General features: G+C 38.3%; 1 protein-coding gene across 1 annotated transcript in view; it reads right to left on the bottom strand.

The window, feature by feature from the left end:
• Positions 1-18,110, bottom strand: part of dusp22b (dual specificity phosphatase 22b) — a 64,521-nt gene that overhangs the window by 9,582 nt on the left and 36,829 nt on the right. Inside the window, exon 4 of the mRNA XM_034059241.3 lies at positions 4,611-4,660. Within this exon, the coding sequence (XP_033915132.1) occupies positions 4,611-4,660 (50 nt within the window). The remainder of the gene's footprint in view (positions 1-4,610; positions 4,661-18,110) is intronic.

Genomic DNA, 18,110 nt, shown 5'->3' with positions numbered 1-18,110 from the left:
CTACAACAGTGTGCTGCCTTCCAGGAGGCTCTGTCAAGCACATCACTGAGAACGTGGACAGGCTCCTAGAGTGAACAGGAGACGACCCGGAAGTAGTCATCCACATTGGTACAAACAACATTGGAAGAGACAGGCCAAGATCCCTGCAAAACAAATTAAGAAAGCTAGGAAGGAAATTAAAAGACAAGACCAAAACTGTGGTATTTTCTGGGATACTGCTGGCTCCTTGCAAAGGAGCATATGGACAGCTGGAAATAAATAATCAAAATGCATGGCTGAAATCATGGTGCACACAGGAAGGCTTCACCTTTCTTGAACATTGGAGCACATTCTACAACAAGGACTATCTATATTGTGTGACCCTGAGCAAGTCACTTAACCTCCTTGTGCTCCGTCTGATGCATAGTTCACACACCCTAGTCTCTGTAAGTCACCTTGGATAAAGACGTCTGCTAAATAATAATAATAATAATAATAATAATAATAATAATAATAATAATAATAATAATAATAATAATAATAATAATAAATATAGGCAGGACGGACTGCACTTAAACAAAAAGGGAACCAATCTACTCGGAGAAAGGATCATTGAGGAGGTTCAAAAGCATTTAAACTACAAAGGAAGGGGGGAGAAAACAAAAAAAACAGAAGGGAGACCACATCAAAACAAGGGCAACCATTAAATGTATTTATCCAAATGCTAGAAGTCTCAGAAACAAAATGTTACAACTTGAAGCTACTGCACTAACAAGTAACTACGATGTGATAGGTGTTACAGAAACTTGGTTGTCTGAAAGTGATGGAGACGAATATAATATTAGTGGGTATACACTATATAGGAAAGACAGGCAGGAAGTCCAGGTGTTAAATCTGGACGAAGAAAACAACGCTGAATCAATATGGGTCAGAATAATGGACAAAAATTCAAAGGGCATAATAATAGAAGCATGCTATAGACTGCCAAATTCAGATGCCTTGCAAAATAATCTGTTAAACAATGGCATTAGAAATGTGTGTAGCAAAGGAGAAGCCATACTAATGGGGGATTTCAACTTCCCCCATTTAAAATGGGAAAACCCGGTGGGGAGCACGACGGATGAAACTGAAATGGTGGAAATGACAAATGACTGCTTTCTAACGCAATTTGTCAATGGACTGACTAGAGGGGATGCATGCCTTGATTTAGTCTTTTCAAATAACAAAGACAGAATAAATAAAACCGGTCAGAGAACAATTGGCAAACTCAGACCACAACATGGTCTCATTCAAAGTGATTTTTAAAACCCCAAAAGTAATGACTAAAGCTAAGGTTTACAATTTTAGAAAAGCAAACTATGAAGGTATGAAACAAAGACTAACAGAAGTAGATTGGAGTAAAATAGAGAAAACATCCACAGAAAAAGGATGGCTGTTTTCTAATTATGTAGTACTAGAGACGCAGAACAATTACATCCCAAAAGTAGACAAATCTAAATCTAAAACAAAATGGCCAAAATGGTTTAATAGATCAATTAAAACAAATATTCTTCGAAAAAAGGCACTTTACAGAGTGTTTAAAAGGGACCAAAAACAAAGTACACAGAAAGAGTACTTGGAACTGCAAACACAAGTCAAAAAGGAACTTAGAAAGGCTACGAGAGAGATAGAAATAAACATTGCTAAGGGAGCTCAAACCAATTCCAAAATGTATTTCCAATATTATAACAGCAAGAGAACATTCAAAGTTAAACGTCTAAGAGATACAAATGGCAAAATCATAGACAAAGAAAAAAAAATAGTAAATATATTAAAAGGCATGTTGTATGCAGACAGGCTAAAAGAATTGAATGTATTCAGTCTTGAACAAAGAAGACTATGCAGTGATCTGATTCAAGCATTAAATATTCCAAAAGGTATTGACAACGTCCACCCAGGGGACTTTTTCAACCTGAAAAAATGGAGATTAGATAAAGGGGCATTCAGAACAGAAATTAGGAGGCACTTTGGAACCAGCTCCCCAGTAATGTTGTTGAAGTTGACACCCAGAGATCCTTCAAGAAGCTGCTTGATGAGATTCTGGGATCAATAAGCTACTAACAACCGAACGAGCAAGATGGGCCGAATGGCCTCCTCTCGTTTGTAAACTTTCTTATGTTCTTAAGTACTTGCTGTATGACATTTGTGGAGCAAGAAAATACAAAAAAAAAAAAATGTCAGAGCAAGGGCAACAAAATCCTCTTGGTGCACGGAAAAGAATACAAAAGTTTTCTGAGATGGAGCTGAGAGTCCTTACGGCTGAGGTCACTCAGCATGAAACGGAGTTGTTTGGAAAAGCCTCATCAGTTATGCTAGTATCCTTAGGAGATTATATGTATTGGCCTGCCCTTTTCAGCATGACATTCAGAAATGCCACTCTGGAAAAGCAGGATTGGGCTATCCCTCCAGACATTCTAACTGTGGTCTGAAAAGAACCAGAGGCTACGTAGTGCAGAGAACACAGCACTTTCACAGGGATAGCGGTCCCTTGACACTGGGGTCTAGCTCAATCCCTCAATTCAGCTATTAGGTCTAGGATGACCTGCGGAATGAGACGATAACACTTTAGCACCACATCCTCTGGCATCCCAAACAAAGTGACCCTGGGATTGAATATGCAGGGTCTTCTTCGTCTTGCCCTTCTCCCCCGAATGTGTTCCTGCCTCTCCTCAACAAGAGCCAAATGTCGCCGCATCAAGAAGTGTACCACAGCAGCCATCCTAAAGCCAGTGACAGGTCTCTGCAGGTGTGTGCTTTTATATAGCTCTTAATTACTCGATTCTACAATGGTTTGCACCTTGTAAGAGGTGTAAAGTTTTTGGAGGGTCAGCAATTGCCTAAGTGCAAGGCAAAATCCTTACATTACATTATCATTTTTTGCCCGCTTAGTATCCAGATCCCACCCAATTCCATGCTCTTTTCTTCATTTGAATGCATTTCAATATCATTTTAATGGATTAATGATGGCAAAGTGCAAATTCGATAGCGGGTGCCGAACGTCAGGTCAACACCATTTTTTACATACTCCGCATTTTTAGCAGCTACTAAATCATACTTTACAGTTGCTAAACGTGATTTACGGCCGCATTATGGGGGTTTTGCACCCGCAAATCAATTGTTTTGCTATTTTGTCATTTTTAAAAGCTGCTATAAGGATAGTGGCAGCATACAGGGTAATTCAAATGTAATCCTAGTGTGAGTCGCAAGAACAACAGCCTTGTTTCTTTATAGTTGTATTCCTTTCAGGAAAAGATGGGACTTAAGGATAGAGCATCGAAACTTTTTGTTATAAAGTTAAAAACGTTATTTGTACTTATGTAAAGGTTAATATAAATTCAAACCTCTACAACAGCTAATGAGATTTGTTTGAAACTCTTCCGAGCTGGCTCATCTGAATACAAATCTGCTGTATTTAAGAGTTGAAAAAAATTAAACCAAAAATAACCATTTCAAATATTAGTCAAGAGTTTGTGATCCAAGAGAAAACCAATACTGAGCTTCCTTCCTGAGATGCCTGGCTTCTGTTGCTCTTCTGTCATATAACAGGAAGCGGGCACGAAAAAACGAACACTATAAATACCAGTCAAGAGGACACTCTTTGTTTGCCCATTCGCAGCACCCAAAGTCTCAGTTAGCCTGTACTAAAGAGGTACATATCACACTTCTTATCAGTGTCAGTAAAAAGTGAATGGAGGTGTGACTTAAGATACAGTGGTATGCGCTTTAATTCATTTGTGGTTATTTAATTTTTTTTTGCTTTTGTTTTGATGGTTTAAATACAATTTGATATTCATGAAATATCATGGCCAAATATCAACAATTTCCAAGAGTATTCTGTTTTTTAAGCTTGGCAGCAAACCACAACTTTTGGAAGTTGTACACATACTATCCTTCAAAAATAATGATGGTGGGGTGGGATGGTCTGGAGTTTGTCTCCTCCTCAAATATATGCAAAATATTTAAATGTCTCACAAGTGCAGTGGTACCCAAAATTGTTATCCATTTACTACCATGGCTGAAGGAGTGGGTAATTTCCTTGGCCATTAAAGCTGGTGGACAGGTGTTACTCAGAAATGTCCCTACTGTATCTACTGTACCTAGTAACCTAATATTCATTTGCAACAAATCATCCAAGAAATATAAGATAATATATTACTATCATTATTAGTCCCTAACTATTACCAGTAAACATCAGCATTACCTCTTCTCTTGGAAGATTACCGAACATGTGGCTATAACAAACCCCCTGTCCCACATGTATAGCTACGGCAACTTCATTAAGGGAAGCACACTAATCTAAATACAGCAATACACAACCATATATCAAATACACTTGCTCAACAATATGCACAATACATAAACCGCGTCTCTAATCGGCAGTAGAATAACATTAACAATAATAAACACAATAACAGGCATTGAAATATTACAGTGAGGGTCTCACCCTCACAGGTTGCAAACAGAAACATGAGAGATCCAAATAAAGTGAAAAGTATTTATGACTAATCATATTGGCTATGAAATGTGTAAGGAGAATAGCCTTGTTGGGGTTGGAACTGAAAGCATCATTACAACCCTTACAAAAAACTTACAAATTCTGTGAAGGCGAGTCGGCAGCAGGAATGCAAAGGTATGTCATCTCCTGGGGACAGAGAATATGCAATCCGTTAAGAGATCTTCACTTTATAAAGGGATAAACACAATTTGAAGGGCTGACTACAACAGAATGGTGCTTTATCACCTTGTACTACCATCTAAACTAGTATAAGTAATGGTTTCACAAGCAGCAATAGATCACTCTTTGATACACATTTTTTTTTTTTTTTTAATTTTGTCGTCGCCAATGATTTTACCCCCGTTCTCTCTCCAATTTGGAATCACCAATTGTATTTTTCTTAATCCCAGTTCACCGCTGAAACCCCCTGGTGACTCAGGGAACGACGGCTGACAGACGCATCCTCCGAAGCGTGTCCCTGCCTAACCATCTCTTTTTACACTGCAGATCTACATAGAAGCCATCAGATTTATAGTGCTGGAGGACAACACAGATCTGAATGGCTCCACTGCAGACCCGCAGGCGCCCTATCAGCCACAGGAGTCGCTGGTGCGCGGTGAACTATGGATTGCCCTGCCGTCCTAAGCCCTCCCTACCCGGGCGGCACTCGGCCAGTTGTGCGCTGCCCCCTGGGAACTCCCGGTCACAGTCGGCAATGCCTGGATTCGAACCCGCGATCTGCACTCCACGTGAAGCGCCTTTACTGGATGCGCCATTCAGAAGCCCCTCTTTGCTACACAGTTAAAAAAAGATTTTAAAAAATTTAATGCAATAGACTCCAGTTATACATTTTTTTAAATGTGGGCCTTTTTCCTACGAAGAAAAACGTAGCATAATGCAGCTGCTCTGAAGGGTTTCCCCTGCTGCTACAGGAGCCAAGGAGAGGAGGGATTTACGTGGATTGAGAACTCTGCAGTACATGTTTTTCCTGGGACAAATATCTTTGTGTGTATTCAAAGGCAAAAAACCATGTCTGTGTTACAGGCTGCCAAATACTGATCTTTACCTAAAGTCATCTGTGTGGCTTCAGATATGGGAAGCAAATCAGGATCCATTTCTGTCTGTCATATGATACAGATCAGGTACATCACTCCAAAATGCCTCGCGTTTCCCAACACTGGCCCATCTTGCAAGGAAATGTTTAATATAGTGTTCAATGGTTTAATTTCATTTTATGCTGTAACCCTAGTTTATGTTATGTGGAATGTAATGAAAGAAAAATAAAACAGGGAGTAAATGTTGTTGTATTTTTCATTGTATAACACCCTCTTTTTTCACATATATCTTATCTGAATGTCAAGTTATATTTACTTCATGAACATGTGTCAATGTCCACTTTGTTTACTGTGAAGACACAACAATGGCAGTGATCATAAAAAAAAAAAAAAAAAAACTGTGGTGTCTACTTTATACAGGGTTCATACACTTTTTCAACAACAAAATTCTATACTTTCTCCATACTTCCATGTGTTTTTCCCAGACTTGTGTTTTAGTTAGTTTCTACTAGTTTTTTGATAGTTATCCACATAGGTAGGCAGCCGCAGAGCATTATAGCTTTTTGATCCAGAGCAGAAGTTGCTCCTGGTTTTCTAAAAGTATTTGTCAGAATCTGGAGATGCATGTCTAGCAAGAGACAATGCAGGTATGCAAAAGAGAAGTAAGATACAATCTAAGAAATGCCCAATATTTGAGAACTATGTTGCATTATTTACAAAAATAATATAAAAAGTTGTATACTGCAAGTATACTTGTGCCAAAATAGGATAGTATAATGGTACCAATAGTATACTAAAACCAGACAATTTTGGAACAAGTATACTTGCAGTATATTACTTTTTTGTAAGGGATGATATTGGATTCTGAGCCAAACTTCTTTATACCCTCTGTTAAATGTTGAACACTATGGGACGTGAAAAATAACAAAAATGAAATAACAAATGTGCCAGTGTCGTATATTAAACATACAAGTCAAATACTAAATACAGTACACCCTCGCTGTAACAACCCTGTCTGGGTCCAAAGCCTTTTGTTCGCTATAGTAAAAGGATAATATAAGCTGCTATAGTAAAACGAACAATATAAGCTGCTAGAGTAAGTTAAGAAGTCACCTTGGATAAAGGCATTAGCTAAATTATTAATAATATTAGTATTGTTTTTATTCTTTGATTTTCTTTATTATTACAGTACTTGTCACTACTACCACTAATAATAATAATAATAATAATAATAATAATGAGATTGTGAATAAAAGTATAAACAGTACCTATTTGTGGCGTGCTGCATCTAGTATTATGGCTATATCCTATTCGTTGAAGAACACAGTATAACACCACCAACCCCCCCAAAGAAAACCCAAAACAAAGCCGGCGGGACCTCTCGCACTAAAGCATAGCGCCGATACCGCTGTACAAAGGAGCCAGCTCCCTTGCAAGGAGCGTATATCGGGCTTTTCTGCTGCCTTCCCCCGTGCACGCTACACTACATTTATAATAAAATTACTGTACATTTTATTAATCACATTAAAGAAATGAAAAACATGATGTCAACATGCTACGTTTATACACACTATAGGGGATACAGAAAGCGTTTTTTTTTTTAAATCCAAGTCTGATAATTACTATCGTATTCGATTTTTTTTTCCTGGGTTGGGAAATAACGTTAACGATTTAATAAAGGTAACAACAAGATAACAAAATGTGAGTCTTGGTGAGCAGAGTACAGTAGCTTGTAACTTCGTTTAAAAAAATCATAGCCTTCAATATAAATGTATATATTTTGGCTGTCGTATTGCCCATTTTAACTTTCGTTTCACTGGAGCAGACAGTCATGTGACATATACCAGTGCGCTGACGTTGTCGTTGTCAGCGGGCAATCCTCGCATGGATTTGGTCGCAAGCAATAGTTGTTACTAGTAAATTGCCGCTTGCAGTGTTGCCAGATTGGAATAAACACGCTCATTAACAAATGTGAAATGCAGGTTTCCATGCGAAACTGGGCGTGGTTTTCCCGTGTGTTTCATCATTTACACGAGTAAATGAGATTTACCCTATCCCTCTCTTTGGCCGTTTTTTTCGGCCACAAACCTGATTTACCAGAGTAATTCTCCCAAACGTGCACGCGCATCGCCATTTCACATGTAAACTGACCAGCATGGAAACCCCATGATTGTAACAATAACACACATCAATAGCTCTCATATGACATACATTTCATTATTATTTTGGGCTACAAATGTAGCACTTTACAGACTGGTAACATGCATTACTGCAAATGTGAATTTCTTCTCAAGGGTTTTAATTGGTTAAAGAAAAGGAATGATTGATTGATTCGTATCATTCGTATCAGCGTTATTCCGCAATTAAAATAAAAGGCTAAAATTGAGTGACCCCCGCGTCACATTGTAAAATACGCAGACTCAAGAACTATTGAATAACAGTTAGTTTTTACAGGAAGCATTAATTGGTACACTTTCAAATTCGAAGGAAATTCCACAAACTCACCAGAGTGCCATCAATATACTCGCTAGATGACTTTCCATACATTTTTTTACTCGCTCGCTAGTTTAGCGAGTATATTCTGCCGAGTATATTCTACTGAGAAAAAAAAAATTTACCTTGGCCCTGTTCCACATATGCAGTTCACAAAACCAGCAATAAAATGTACATCCCGTATGGGAAAACTAAACCTGCAGTGAGTGTGAAAAATGATGTAAATACGTGTTGCATGCGTAAAAGGTACTTACAAAGGTAAAAGTATAAAACCTGCAGCATTGTTTTCACATATTTTCCCACTAGTTTAAGGCTGCTCATTCTTTCAGCTCTTTTGTTAGAAGTCTTCCAATTTTGTGTAGCACAGTGTAGGCTACTAGGATGCATACTACTAAACTTCACAAGCAGAAAGAAAAAGAAAACAGTTGTATTATAAAGCCATTTAAAAAGTATGTGTGTGTATACTGTATGTGTATGTATATATACAGTGCCGTGAAAAACTATTTGCCCAGTCTGATTTTCTGCATTTTTGCATATTTTTGACACTGAATGTTATCATATCTTCAACCAAAACCTAATATTAGATCAAAGTGACCCTGAGTGAACAAATAACACAAAAATTTGATACATATTTCATTTATTTATTAAAGAAAGTTATGCAACACCCAATGCCCCTGTGTGAAAAAGTAATCGCCCACTTGGACTCAATAACTGGTTACGCCACCTTTAGCAGCAATAACTGCAACCAAACGCTTCCTGTAGTTACTGATTAGTCTCTCACAGTGCCGTGGAGGAATTTTGGATCACTTCTCCATGCAGAACTGCTTCAACTCAGTGACATTTGTGGGTTTGAGCATGAACTGCTCGTTTCAGGTCCTGCCACAACATCTCAATGGGGTTTAGGTCTGGACTTTGACTAGGCCATTCCAAAACTTTAAATTTCTTATTCTTCAACAATTCTGATGTAGACTTGCTTGTGTGTTTTGGATCATTGTCTTGCTGCATGATCCAGCTGTGCTTCAGCTTCAGCTCACGGACGTATGGCCTGACATTCTCCTGTAGAATTCTCAGATACAGAGCAGAATTCATGGTTCCTTCAATGATGGCAAGGCGTCCCCAAACCATGACACTACCACCACCATGCTTGACCGTTGGTATGAGGTTCTTACTTTGGAATGCAGTGTTTGGTTTTCGCCAGACATAATGGGGCCCATGTCGGCCAAAAGGTTCCACTTTTGACTCATCTGTCCATAGAACATTGTTGCAGAAGTCTTGAGGATCATCCAGGTGCTTTTTAACAAACTTGAGACGAGCATTCATGTTCTTCTTAGTGAGCAATGGTTTCCGCCTTGCTACTCTGCCATGAATCCCATTTTTTCCCAGTGTCTTTCTGATGGTGCAGTCATGAACACTGACCTTAGCCGAGGCGAGAGAGGCCTGCAGATCCCTGGATGTTGTTCTAGGGTTCTTTGTGACTTCCTGGACGATTTTACGCCTTGCTCTTGGAGAGATTTTGGCAGGACAGCCACTCCTGGGAAGATTCACTACTGTCCCAAACTTTCTCCATTTGGACAATATGGCTCTGACTATGGTTCGGTGGAGCCCCAGAGCCTTAGAAATGGCTTTGTAACCCTTTCCAGACTGATAGGCATCAACAACTTTTTTCCGGAGGTCTTCAGGAATTTCTTTTGTTCGTGGCATGATGTGCCTCTAGAACCTGTGTGCTGACAACTTCACTCTGATGGTAAGGGCCAAAGTTAGTTAGATTTATATTGGGCAGGGCTGGCCCAAATCAGGCCTGGTTGTTAACCAAAGTACTCAAACAGCTGACCCTAATTATCCCTTTAATTGGGTTGAGTTAACTAGGGGGGGCAATAACTTTTTCACACCTGAAGATTGCATGTTTGATTACCTTGCACACCAAACAAATGAAAGAAGCACCAAACTTTGGTGTTATTTTTTCTCTCAGACTCCCTCTATATACTAATACAACCCACAAAAAATCTGACCAAATACAATGTGAAAAATGTGCAAAAATGCAGAAAATCAGACGGGGCAAACACTTTTTCACTGCATAGTAGTCGCCTTGGACAAAGGCATCTGCCAAATAAATAAATACATTTGTTTTGTAGTTAATTCAGTGGGGTAAAGTAAGGCCTTCACAACCTATTCTTACTTCTGGGATATTTTTCTCCTTTAATACAGTGTTGCCTATAATGGCTTTGATAACGTTTTCAATCTGTGCAATGTCACAGATATCCAAACACAAAAATTGCATGTCCACCCCCGTACTAAATAATAATAAAAAAACCCTTTTCATGTCCTTGTCATAATGTCCATGTCCATGTTTTTGCTGTCAAGGAGCAAAAGCTTAAGTAATTCAAAAATGAATTAAGGTGAATGAAATGCACCACAAGCAGGCAACTACTTTGATGGTTATAGATGGGATAATTCATTATCCCACTTGGTCTTGGAATAATAGATACCAAATAATGTTTTTCATTTACTCATTTAAACAAGAAACTTTCAAACAAAAGCATTATCATAAAATCCATAACTGTATTTCAGACTACAGGCAGTTACGTGGCATTTCAAATGTCTATAAAAATCACCACCAATTACTGGCAGCTGACAACCAGCTTGTGTCATAGTTACTGTAACTGGAAACAAAATAGAATACACAGAATGCAGATGACAATCTTTACAAGTCAGAACGCATCTTCAATTGAGGTTCCTGATTAAATATCTAAGCACACACTAGTACAATGTGAAATCTAGAATCTGTACCTTCGTCTACACTGCTGTGCAATATGCTTTTGAGCAGATTGTGTGCAATATTTATATTTTCGCAGATCCACTTACGAAAACATTTAACTGTCAAACTTTTTAGTGCAAACACTGGGACATCGTCAGCTTTATTTACAAAATTCTTTAATTCAAGAATTATATTATGTGGCTTAAGACTGAATTTGCTTCCTAAATTGCACACATTCTGGTTAACTGAAGTAACACACTGGCACTAGTCCTCTGATTAAGATCATCAGAGATTAAAAAAAAAAATTAAATAAAAAAGCCACATAAGAACATATCGGGTAGAGTAAGAAAAGAGTGGTTAGACTGAATCTATTTGGTTTATTTTACAGTTTGTGTTGCCATTATTATTATTTTATAGTAAATAATAATAATGGCACAAGATGTTGCAGTTATTTAAATTTAATTACAAATATAATTTGTCACCTTCATTAATTCTGTATTTCTGATAGGCTTGCACTAAAGAGTTGGTACATAGATATGCAGGCTAATTCTATATGATTATAAACAAATACAATAAATAAACATGAATATATGCATACAGACTTTGGAGATAACCTAACCATACACACACTGAAGTTTTGGGAAGAGTGAAAGATCCCCCACCCATTTGTGCTCATTAGGACCTGCTCCACAGACTTCACCGGCAGTGGGGATTTTATGATTTATCAAAAGACAACAGGTCGTTCCCCTTTAAAAAACACGTGCATGCATAACACTGGTGTTGAACATCCTCAGCTACCGTAAACTGAAAAACCCAGAGAAAGTACCTGTGGAACATTAGGAAAGGGATACAAGCTGAAAGCACAGATTGTGAAGCACCGGGTACTTTTAACTCTTTTCTCGTAAATACACCTGCCACAAATAATCTTCTCCGCTACAACAGCTGTTCAGTGCTCAGCGTATGGTAAATGCACTGCCTGACTGGAAGTTGACATTAAAGGTTAATTTCTAAAATGAAAAGTCAGTCATTGTTGATTGCTCACTCGCAACTTTACAAGGAAGATAAAGGGAGGAGGGGTTTATCTGGGGTTTATATTGTATACATTTTGAATAAAACACTTTTTGCCTTTTCCTGAACAAGATTCTGAAGTAGTGAATCTCCAACCTTTTCTAACTGGGACCTTTTGAAGTGACCACTCCTAATATACCTTCTTACTAAAATATAGGGTGTAGATTTTTAATATTAAAATAATTGTATTCAACTAGATAAACTGCCATATCACAACTCTCTACAAAATATATATTTTTAAATAATAAAAACAGTAAATGAAATCCCCTGCCATAGCTAGTATTATGATGCAAAAGCTGATGACCAGCACATATACTAACATTACAACAGTATTAGTACAGAACAACAATTAGCAATGAAATGTTTAATCACAATTTGATAAGCATTTCTTCAAATCAAATCAAATCAGAAGTCCCCCCACATAAATCTCCAATATCCAATATTCTCAGTAATTTAAGCTTAATACTGTTCCTACCAAGTTTCATGACAATTGGATAAACAGTTCTTTAGATATATGTACAAATGTAGCTGTGGCATACAGGTGGACGGGTGTATGGACAGACAGGCACAGCTGTCCAGAATCTGATACTCAACCTCATGCTAAATGAGATCACTACCAAGTTTCAGAAATATAAGAGTGACATAGAGTGTGCAAAAATGTAATGTAAGTGTGACATAGAGATGGATATATGTATGGACAGACACCCCCATATATCCCCAGGATATGTTATTGTTAGAGCCTCGTGTTTTTCGCAAATACGAAATAGAACAAAATAAAACGAAATGCAACATAGAAAACAAAATAAAACAAAAAATCATTATAAAAGCAAGTTACATTTTTTAATTGGGAGGTTTAAGCAAAAAATACTTGAAATAATTATTTGCAATCGTAGCTGTTAAGGCTCAGCCGTTACCATAGACACGGTCTGAAGGGAAACGGAAGCTCTGACTAGCACTTGCACAGATGTATAATTTGGAGCAAGTCGTTCGGCAGTTAAAATTGTGATGGAAGACAAGAGAAGTTTATTCCTAAAATGCCTGAACCACGGATAACAATTAAACAACACTGCAAAGAATTTCTCCTGATTTCTCTTGGCCAACTGTTTAATCCAATAGAGATAGCCACCCAGGCATCAGTGGATAAAAATATGTTGAAGGAATGTATTGTGAACATGCCATTGCGGAGGGAAGGAGAAATACATTATTTTGTGTTGTGATACCTGAAACTAAACGACAGTGTGAAAGATGCAGTTAAGAATAATTTGGATGGCTCTGTAGATATTATTGACATGCAGTTTGGGGTCAGGTGCCAGAATGCGTTAAATCCTTAATTTAAATATTTGTGCTAGAATGAAGCTCCTTATAAACACATGTGTAAAATATCAATTTTTTTTTTCAGTAGCCTGCTTTTTGAGTTAATGCTGAATTATACAACATTCTGAAATAAGCCATTTGTTGTTTGTTTGTTGATTTAATATCCTTCATTCTGATTTGATTTCTATTGTGCAGTAATAAAAGTATTTTTGTATTTTCATTTGATCTCATTGTATTTTTATAGAGGGCATGGGCAGTATTTACTGTAAATAGGCAGTTAATTAGTGGGGGACTGTACGTTAGTGTCACTAATGAGAATCTATGGTAACTGTGCTAGGTCTGTTTATTTCAAAGTAATAAAAAAAAACGTCTAATGTTTAATGTTTCTATTGAGTCACTGCAGTTGTGTCATTGATATTTTCGCTATGTAAAAAAAAAAAAAAAAATACATAAATATGCATCAAACTTTTGAAGTAGCTACATTTCACTTTTGCCCAAGGTCCCTTGAAGAAAACAACAACATTGACAAATTATGAAAAATGCTATTTTCTGAGCACAGTCCCGTATTGTGATGCATGCACAGAAATACAGAAAGCGCTGTACAGTTTAGGACAGTAACTCTAAAAACAACAACACAAAGTACAAAACAACAAGTACACAACGTTGTCGGGGAGAGCGAAGCAGCATTACTTTTTTGTTGCCATTTAGCTACAAAATGTTTTGCTGCATCCATACTTTAATCTTGGACAGTTATTAAGTACCGAGACAGCCACGTTTGTATCAGGTGTAGTCTTAATATATAATTGTGTGTCGTCTGTGTATGAGATGACCCTGTAACTGATGAGCCACCACACATTCCAAAATTTTGGACAGAAATAGATTGGAAATAGGCCTATAATTACAGAGCATCTGGATCGAGATTTTTTTTTCCCCCGCAAAGGAGTCACAATGGCATATTTAAATGCTAATGGAACTACTGCAGTACTCAGTGATTTAGTGATGATGAGAACTGGGAAATGAGACACTAAGCGATGTTGGATCCAAGAAACAAGAGGTCGGTTTCATTTGAGTGACTATTTCAACCAAGCTAGAAGAAGTAACCTCAGCGAAATAGAACAAGTAAAAACACGTAAAAACGATGTAGCAAATGGCAAGACAGCATGGGAAACATAACATGACAGTTGATGTATAATATTGTCAACTTTACTTGTGAAGTAGTCAAGAAACTTGTCACATTGCTCTTTAAAGCCGGTGGGTGTAGACACACGTTTTGGTTGCAACATATGATTTATTGTTGAAAAAAGGTGCCTGGGATTTGCAGAACTGTCTCAAATGAGGTTAGAATAAAAAATCTGGCTGAATTTAAGGCATGTCTATTTGTCAATTTATGCTCCCTCCATATTCGAAGATGAACAGTTAAACCAGTGTCCCTCCACCTGTGTTCAAGCCTACGTCCCGCTGTTTTCATGGAGCGTAGCTGATCACTGTACCATGGTGAACAATGCATGTAGGAAACTACGCGTGTTTTCTCAGGAGCTAAACTATCAACATTGCGTAAGTTTGTGTTATAAGACGCCACCATATCCACCAATGCCCGGGGATGAACATCATATAGTGATGTAGCAAAAAGGCTTTCAGCAAATGTAATTGAATTGACAGATTTAACATTGTGAAATTTAACAGTACGTTTAGCTCTGATTACTGGTAATGGTAGATCCAAGTTAAACAAAATGGCCATTTGATTGTCAGATCAAGGGCTTGGAGATTAGTAACTGGCAGGCCCGTGGTGATAACCAAATCAAGGATATGACCTTGACTGCGAGTAGGGACATTTACATGTTGTGTGAACCTACAGTAATCCCAAAGAGCCAAAAACTCACTTGACAGAGCACAGGACTGAGAGTCAACATGAATACTGAAATCACCTGTGAGCAGAATCCAATAGTGCTTGAGGTGTAAAAACGTTAACAGGTCTGACAGCTCATTCAAGAATTAAGTATTTTGTTTAGGGGGTCGATAAAAAAAAATAATATAATAAAAAGGACCACCACCACAGGCATGGAAGAAACTAATTTAAAAGCTAGACACTCAAATGAGATAAAAAAAGCAACAGCCACTGCTCTGATATTGTAACCAAGTCGGTATACAACAGCCAATGCCCCACCACGACCAGAGGCATGGGCTTGAAAACCGAAGCCAGAAATGTTGTTGATGCCAGGTTTCAGTCATACATACAAAATCAAGGTTCTGGTCAGAGATAACTTCACTCAATAGCAGAGACTTATTTGCAAGAGAACGAGTATTGAATAATGCTACTTTAACTGACCTAGATGGAAGTGATTGACTTACATGCTGCGACTCAAAGTTAGTCTTAGGAAGACAGCGTAAACTGCTAGGTCTAGCACAAGAGCACCTAGCCGAGTGGAGTCGCCGGCGAGACCTAATAGTAGTGATATTAACATTAGCATTGTTAGAATAGTCATAAATAAAACCTTGCCCAGAGCACCTATGCAAATATCTTGGTCTACGCACTATTCCAAGCCTGTGACAAACAGTCAAAACATCATGGGAAACTGAAAAAGAACCAAAACGCTTTAAATACAGTAAATGTGAAAAATAGAACAACAAAAACACACTGCCACAGTCCGGAAAAAAGTACAGTACACCACAGTCCAGGAAAATGTTCAATTTACCACAGTTTGTTCAAGACTGAATAGATTCAATTCTTTTAGCCTGTCTGCATATGACATGCCGTTTAAACTCTGAATAATTCTGGTCGCTCTTCTTTGCACTTTTTTAGAGAAGCAATATCCTTTTTGTAGCGAGGTGACCAGAACTGAACACAGTATTCTAGATGAGGTCTTACTAATACATTGTAAAGTTTGAACATTACTTTCCTTGATTTAAATTCAATACTTTTCACTATATATATATATATATATATATAACAGGACCAGCTCAGTGAAGCATTCAGACAGGGCCAGGGCACAAACACTCAGTTCAAGTATATGTCAGTGACAAGACCGACGGAAGCAGAACCAGTTCAGTGATGCAAGCAGGCAGGATAGAAAAGATCGCTTGCCGCTTACAGGTGGTCCTCGGTTCAGATAGTCGGCAGACACCAAGTCCCACAGCACCAGTAAGCAGGACCAAAAATAATGAGCAGGTAAACAGCAGACACCACCACAGACACTGCACACCACACTTGACTGCAACTGAGCACCAGCAGCAATTTCAATGGATCAGACAGGTAAGTCCGGGCTTGCAGAGTGAAAAGGACAGCATGTGTTTGTCTTCACCACTACTGAGTCAGTGCAGGGGTGGTAGCGGTGAGCTGAGCCTAAAAATACAATTGGACATTTCAAATGGGGAGAAAAAAACAGGGTCAAATCAATTGGCGACTACTAAATTAAAATAATTAATTAATTAATTAATTAATTAATTAATTAATTAAAATCGGCATAGTTGTTTGAGTAAGATCAAGTGCACAGAATGGCATTTCCCCCTAGGATAACTTTCATTCAGTTAATTAAGGCATATTATTTCTTTGATATTTGATGTTTTAATAGTTTATTGCATGATACTATGTTGTATTTCTGTACTGTTGTGATATTTCTTTGATCTGTATTGTCTCCCCCATTTCCCTCTTCCCAATATATATATACATATATACATATATACCGTGCCTATGGAAAGTCTACACCCTCTTGAACTTTTTTCATTTTGTTGTGTCAGTGCCTCAGAGTTTCAGGCATTTAAATGAGGATTTTTTTCCACTTATCTACACACCATACTACACACTCTTAAGAGGAAAAAAGTTATCATAATTGGATAAGTCTCCACCCCCCTGAGTTAATACTTGGTGGAAGTACCTTTGGCAGCAATAACAGCTGTGAGTCTGTTGGGATAGGTCTCTACCAACTTTGCACACCTAGATTTGGCAATATTTGAGCATTCTTCTTTACAAAACTGTTCAAGCTCTGTCAAGTTCCTTGGGGAGCGTTGATGGACAGCAATCTTCAAGTCATGCCACAAATTTTCGATTGGATTTAGGTCGGGGCTCTGACTGGGCCAGTGTAGCTTTGGCTGTGTGCTTTGGGTCGTTGTCATGCTGAAAGGTGAACTTCCATCCCAGTTTCAGCTTTCTTGCAGAGGGCAGCAGGTTTTCCTCAAAGACTTCTCTGTACTTTGCTCCATTCATGTTCCCTTCTATCCTGACAAATGCCCCAGTCCCTGCCGATGAGAAACATCCCCATCACTATGCTTCACATTAGGGATGGTGTTCTTTGGGTGATGCGCTGTGTTGGGTTTGCGCCAAACATAACGCTTTGCGTTTAGCCAAAAGGTTCAATTTTAGTTTCATCAAACCACAAAACTTTTTGCCACATGGCTACAGAATCTCCTGAGTGTTTTTTTTTGCATACTTCAAAACGGGATTCAAGGTGGGCTTTCTTGAGTAAGGGCTTCCTTCTTGCCACCCTACCATACAGGCCAGATTTGTGGAGTGCTTGGGATATTGTTGTTTTTGCAAAGTTGCCATTGGCCTCTTGGTAGCCTCTCTGATCAGTCTCCTTCTTGCTCGGTCATCAAGTTTGGAGGGACGGCCTGATCTAGGCAGGGTCTTGGTGGTGCCATACACCTTCCACTTCTTAATAATTGTCTTGACCATGCTCTAAGGGATATTCAAGGCCTTTTTTATTTTTTTATACCCATCCCCTGATCTGTGCCTTTCAACAACTTTGTCCCGGAGTTCTTTTGAAAGCGCCTTGGTGCTCATGGTTGAGTCTTTGCTTTGAAATGCACTACCCAGCAGAGGCAACCTACAGGAACTGCTGCCTTTATCCTGAAATCATGTGAATCACTACAATTTAACACAGGTGGAAGCCACTTAACTTGGTGTGTGATTATGAAG

Source organism: Acipenser ruthenus, chromosome 3 (assembly GCF_902713425.1).
Source record: "Acipenser ruthenus chromosome 3, fAciRut3.2 maternal haplotype, whole genome shotgun sequence".
Classification (NCBI taxonomy): domain Eukaryota; kingdom Metazoa; phylum Chordata; class Actinopteri; order Acipenseriformes; family Acipenseridae; genus Acipenser; species Acipenser ruthenus.
Note: the sequence above shows the minus strand (reverse complement) of the source record. Positions and strands in the feature narration are given on the sequence as shown.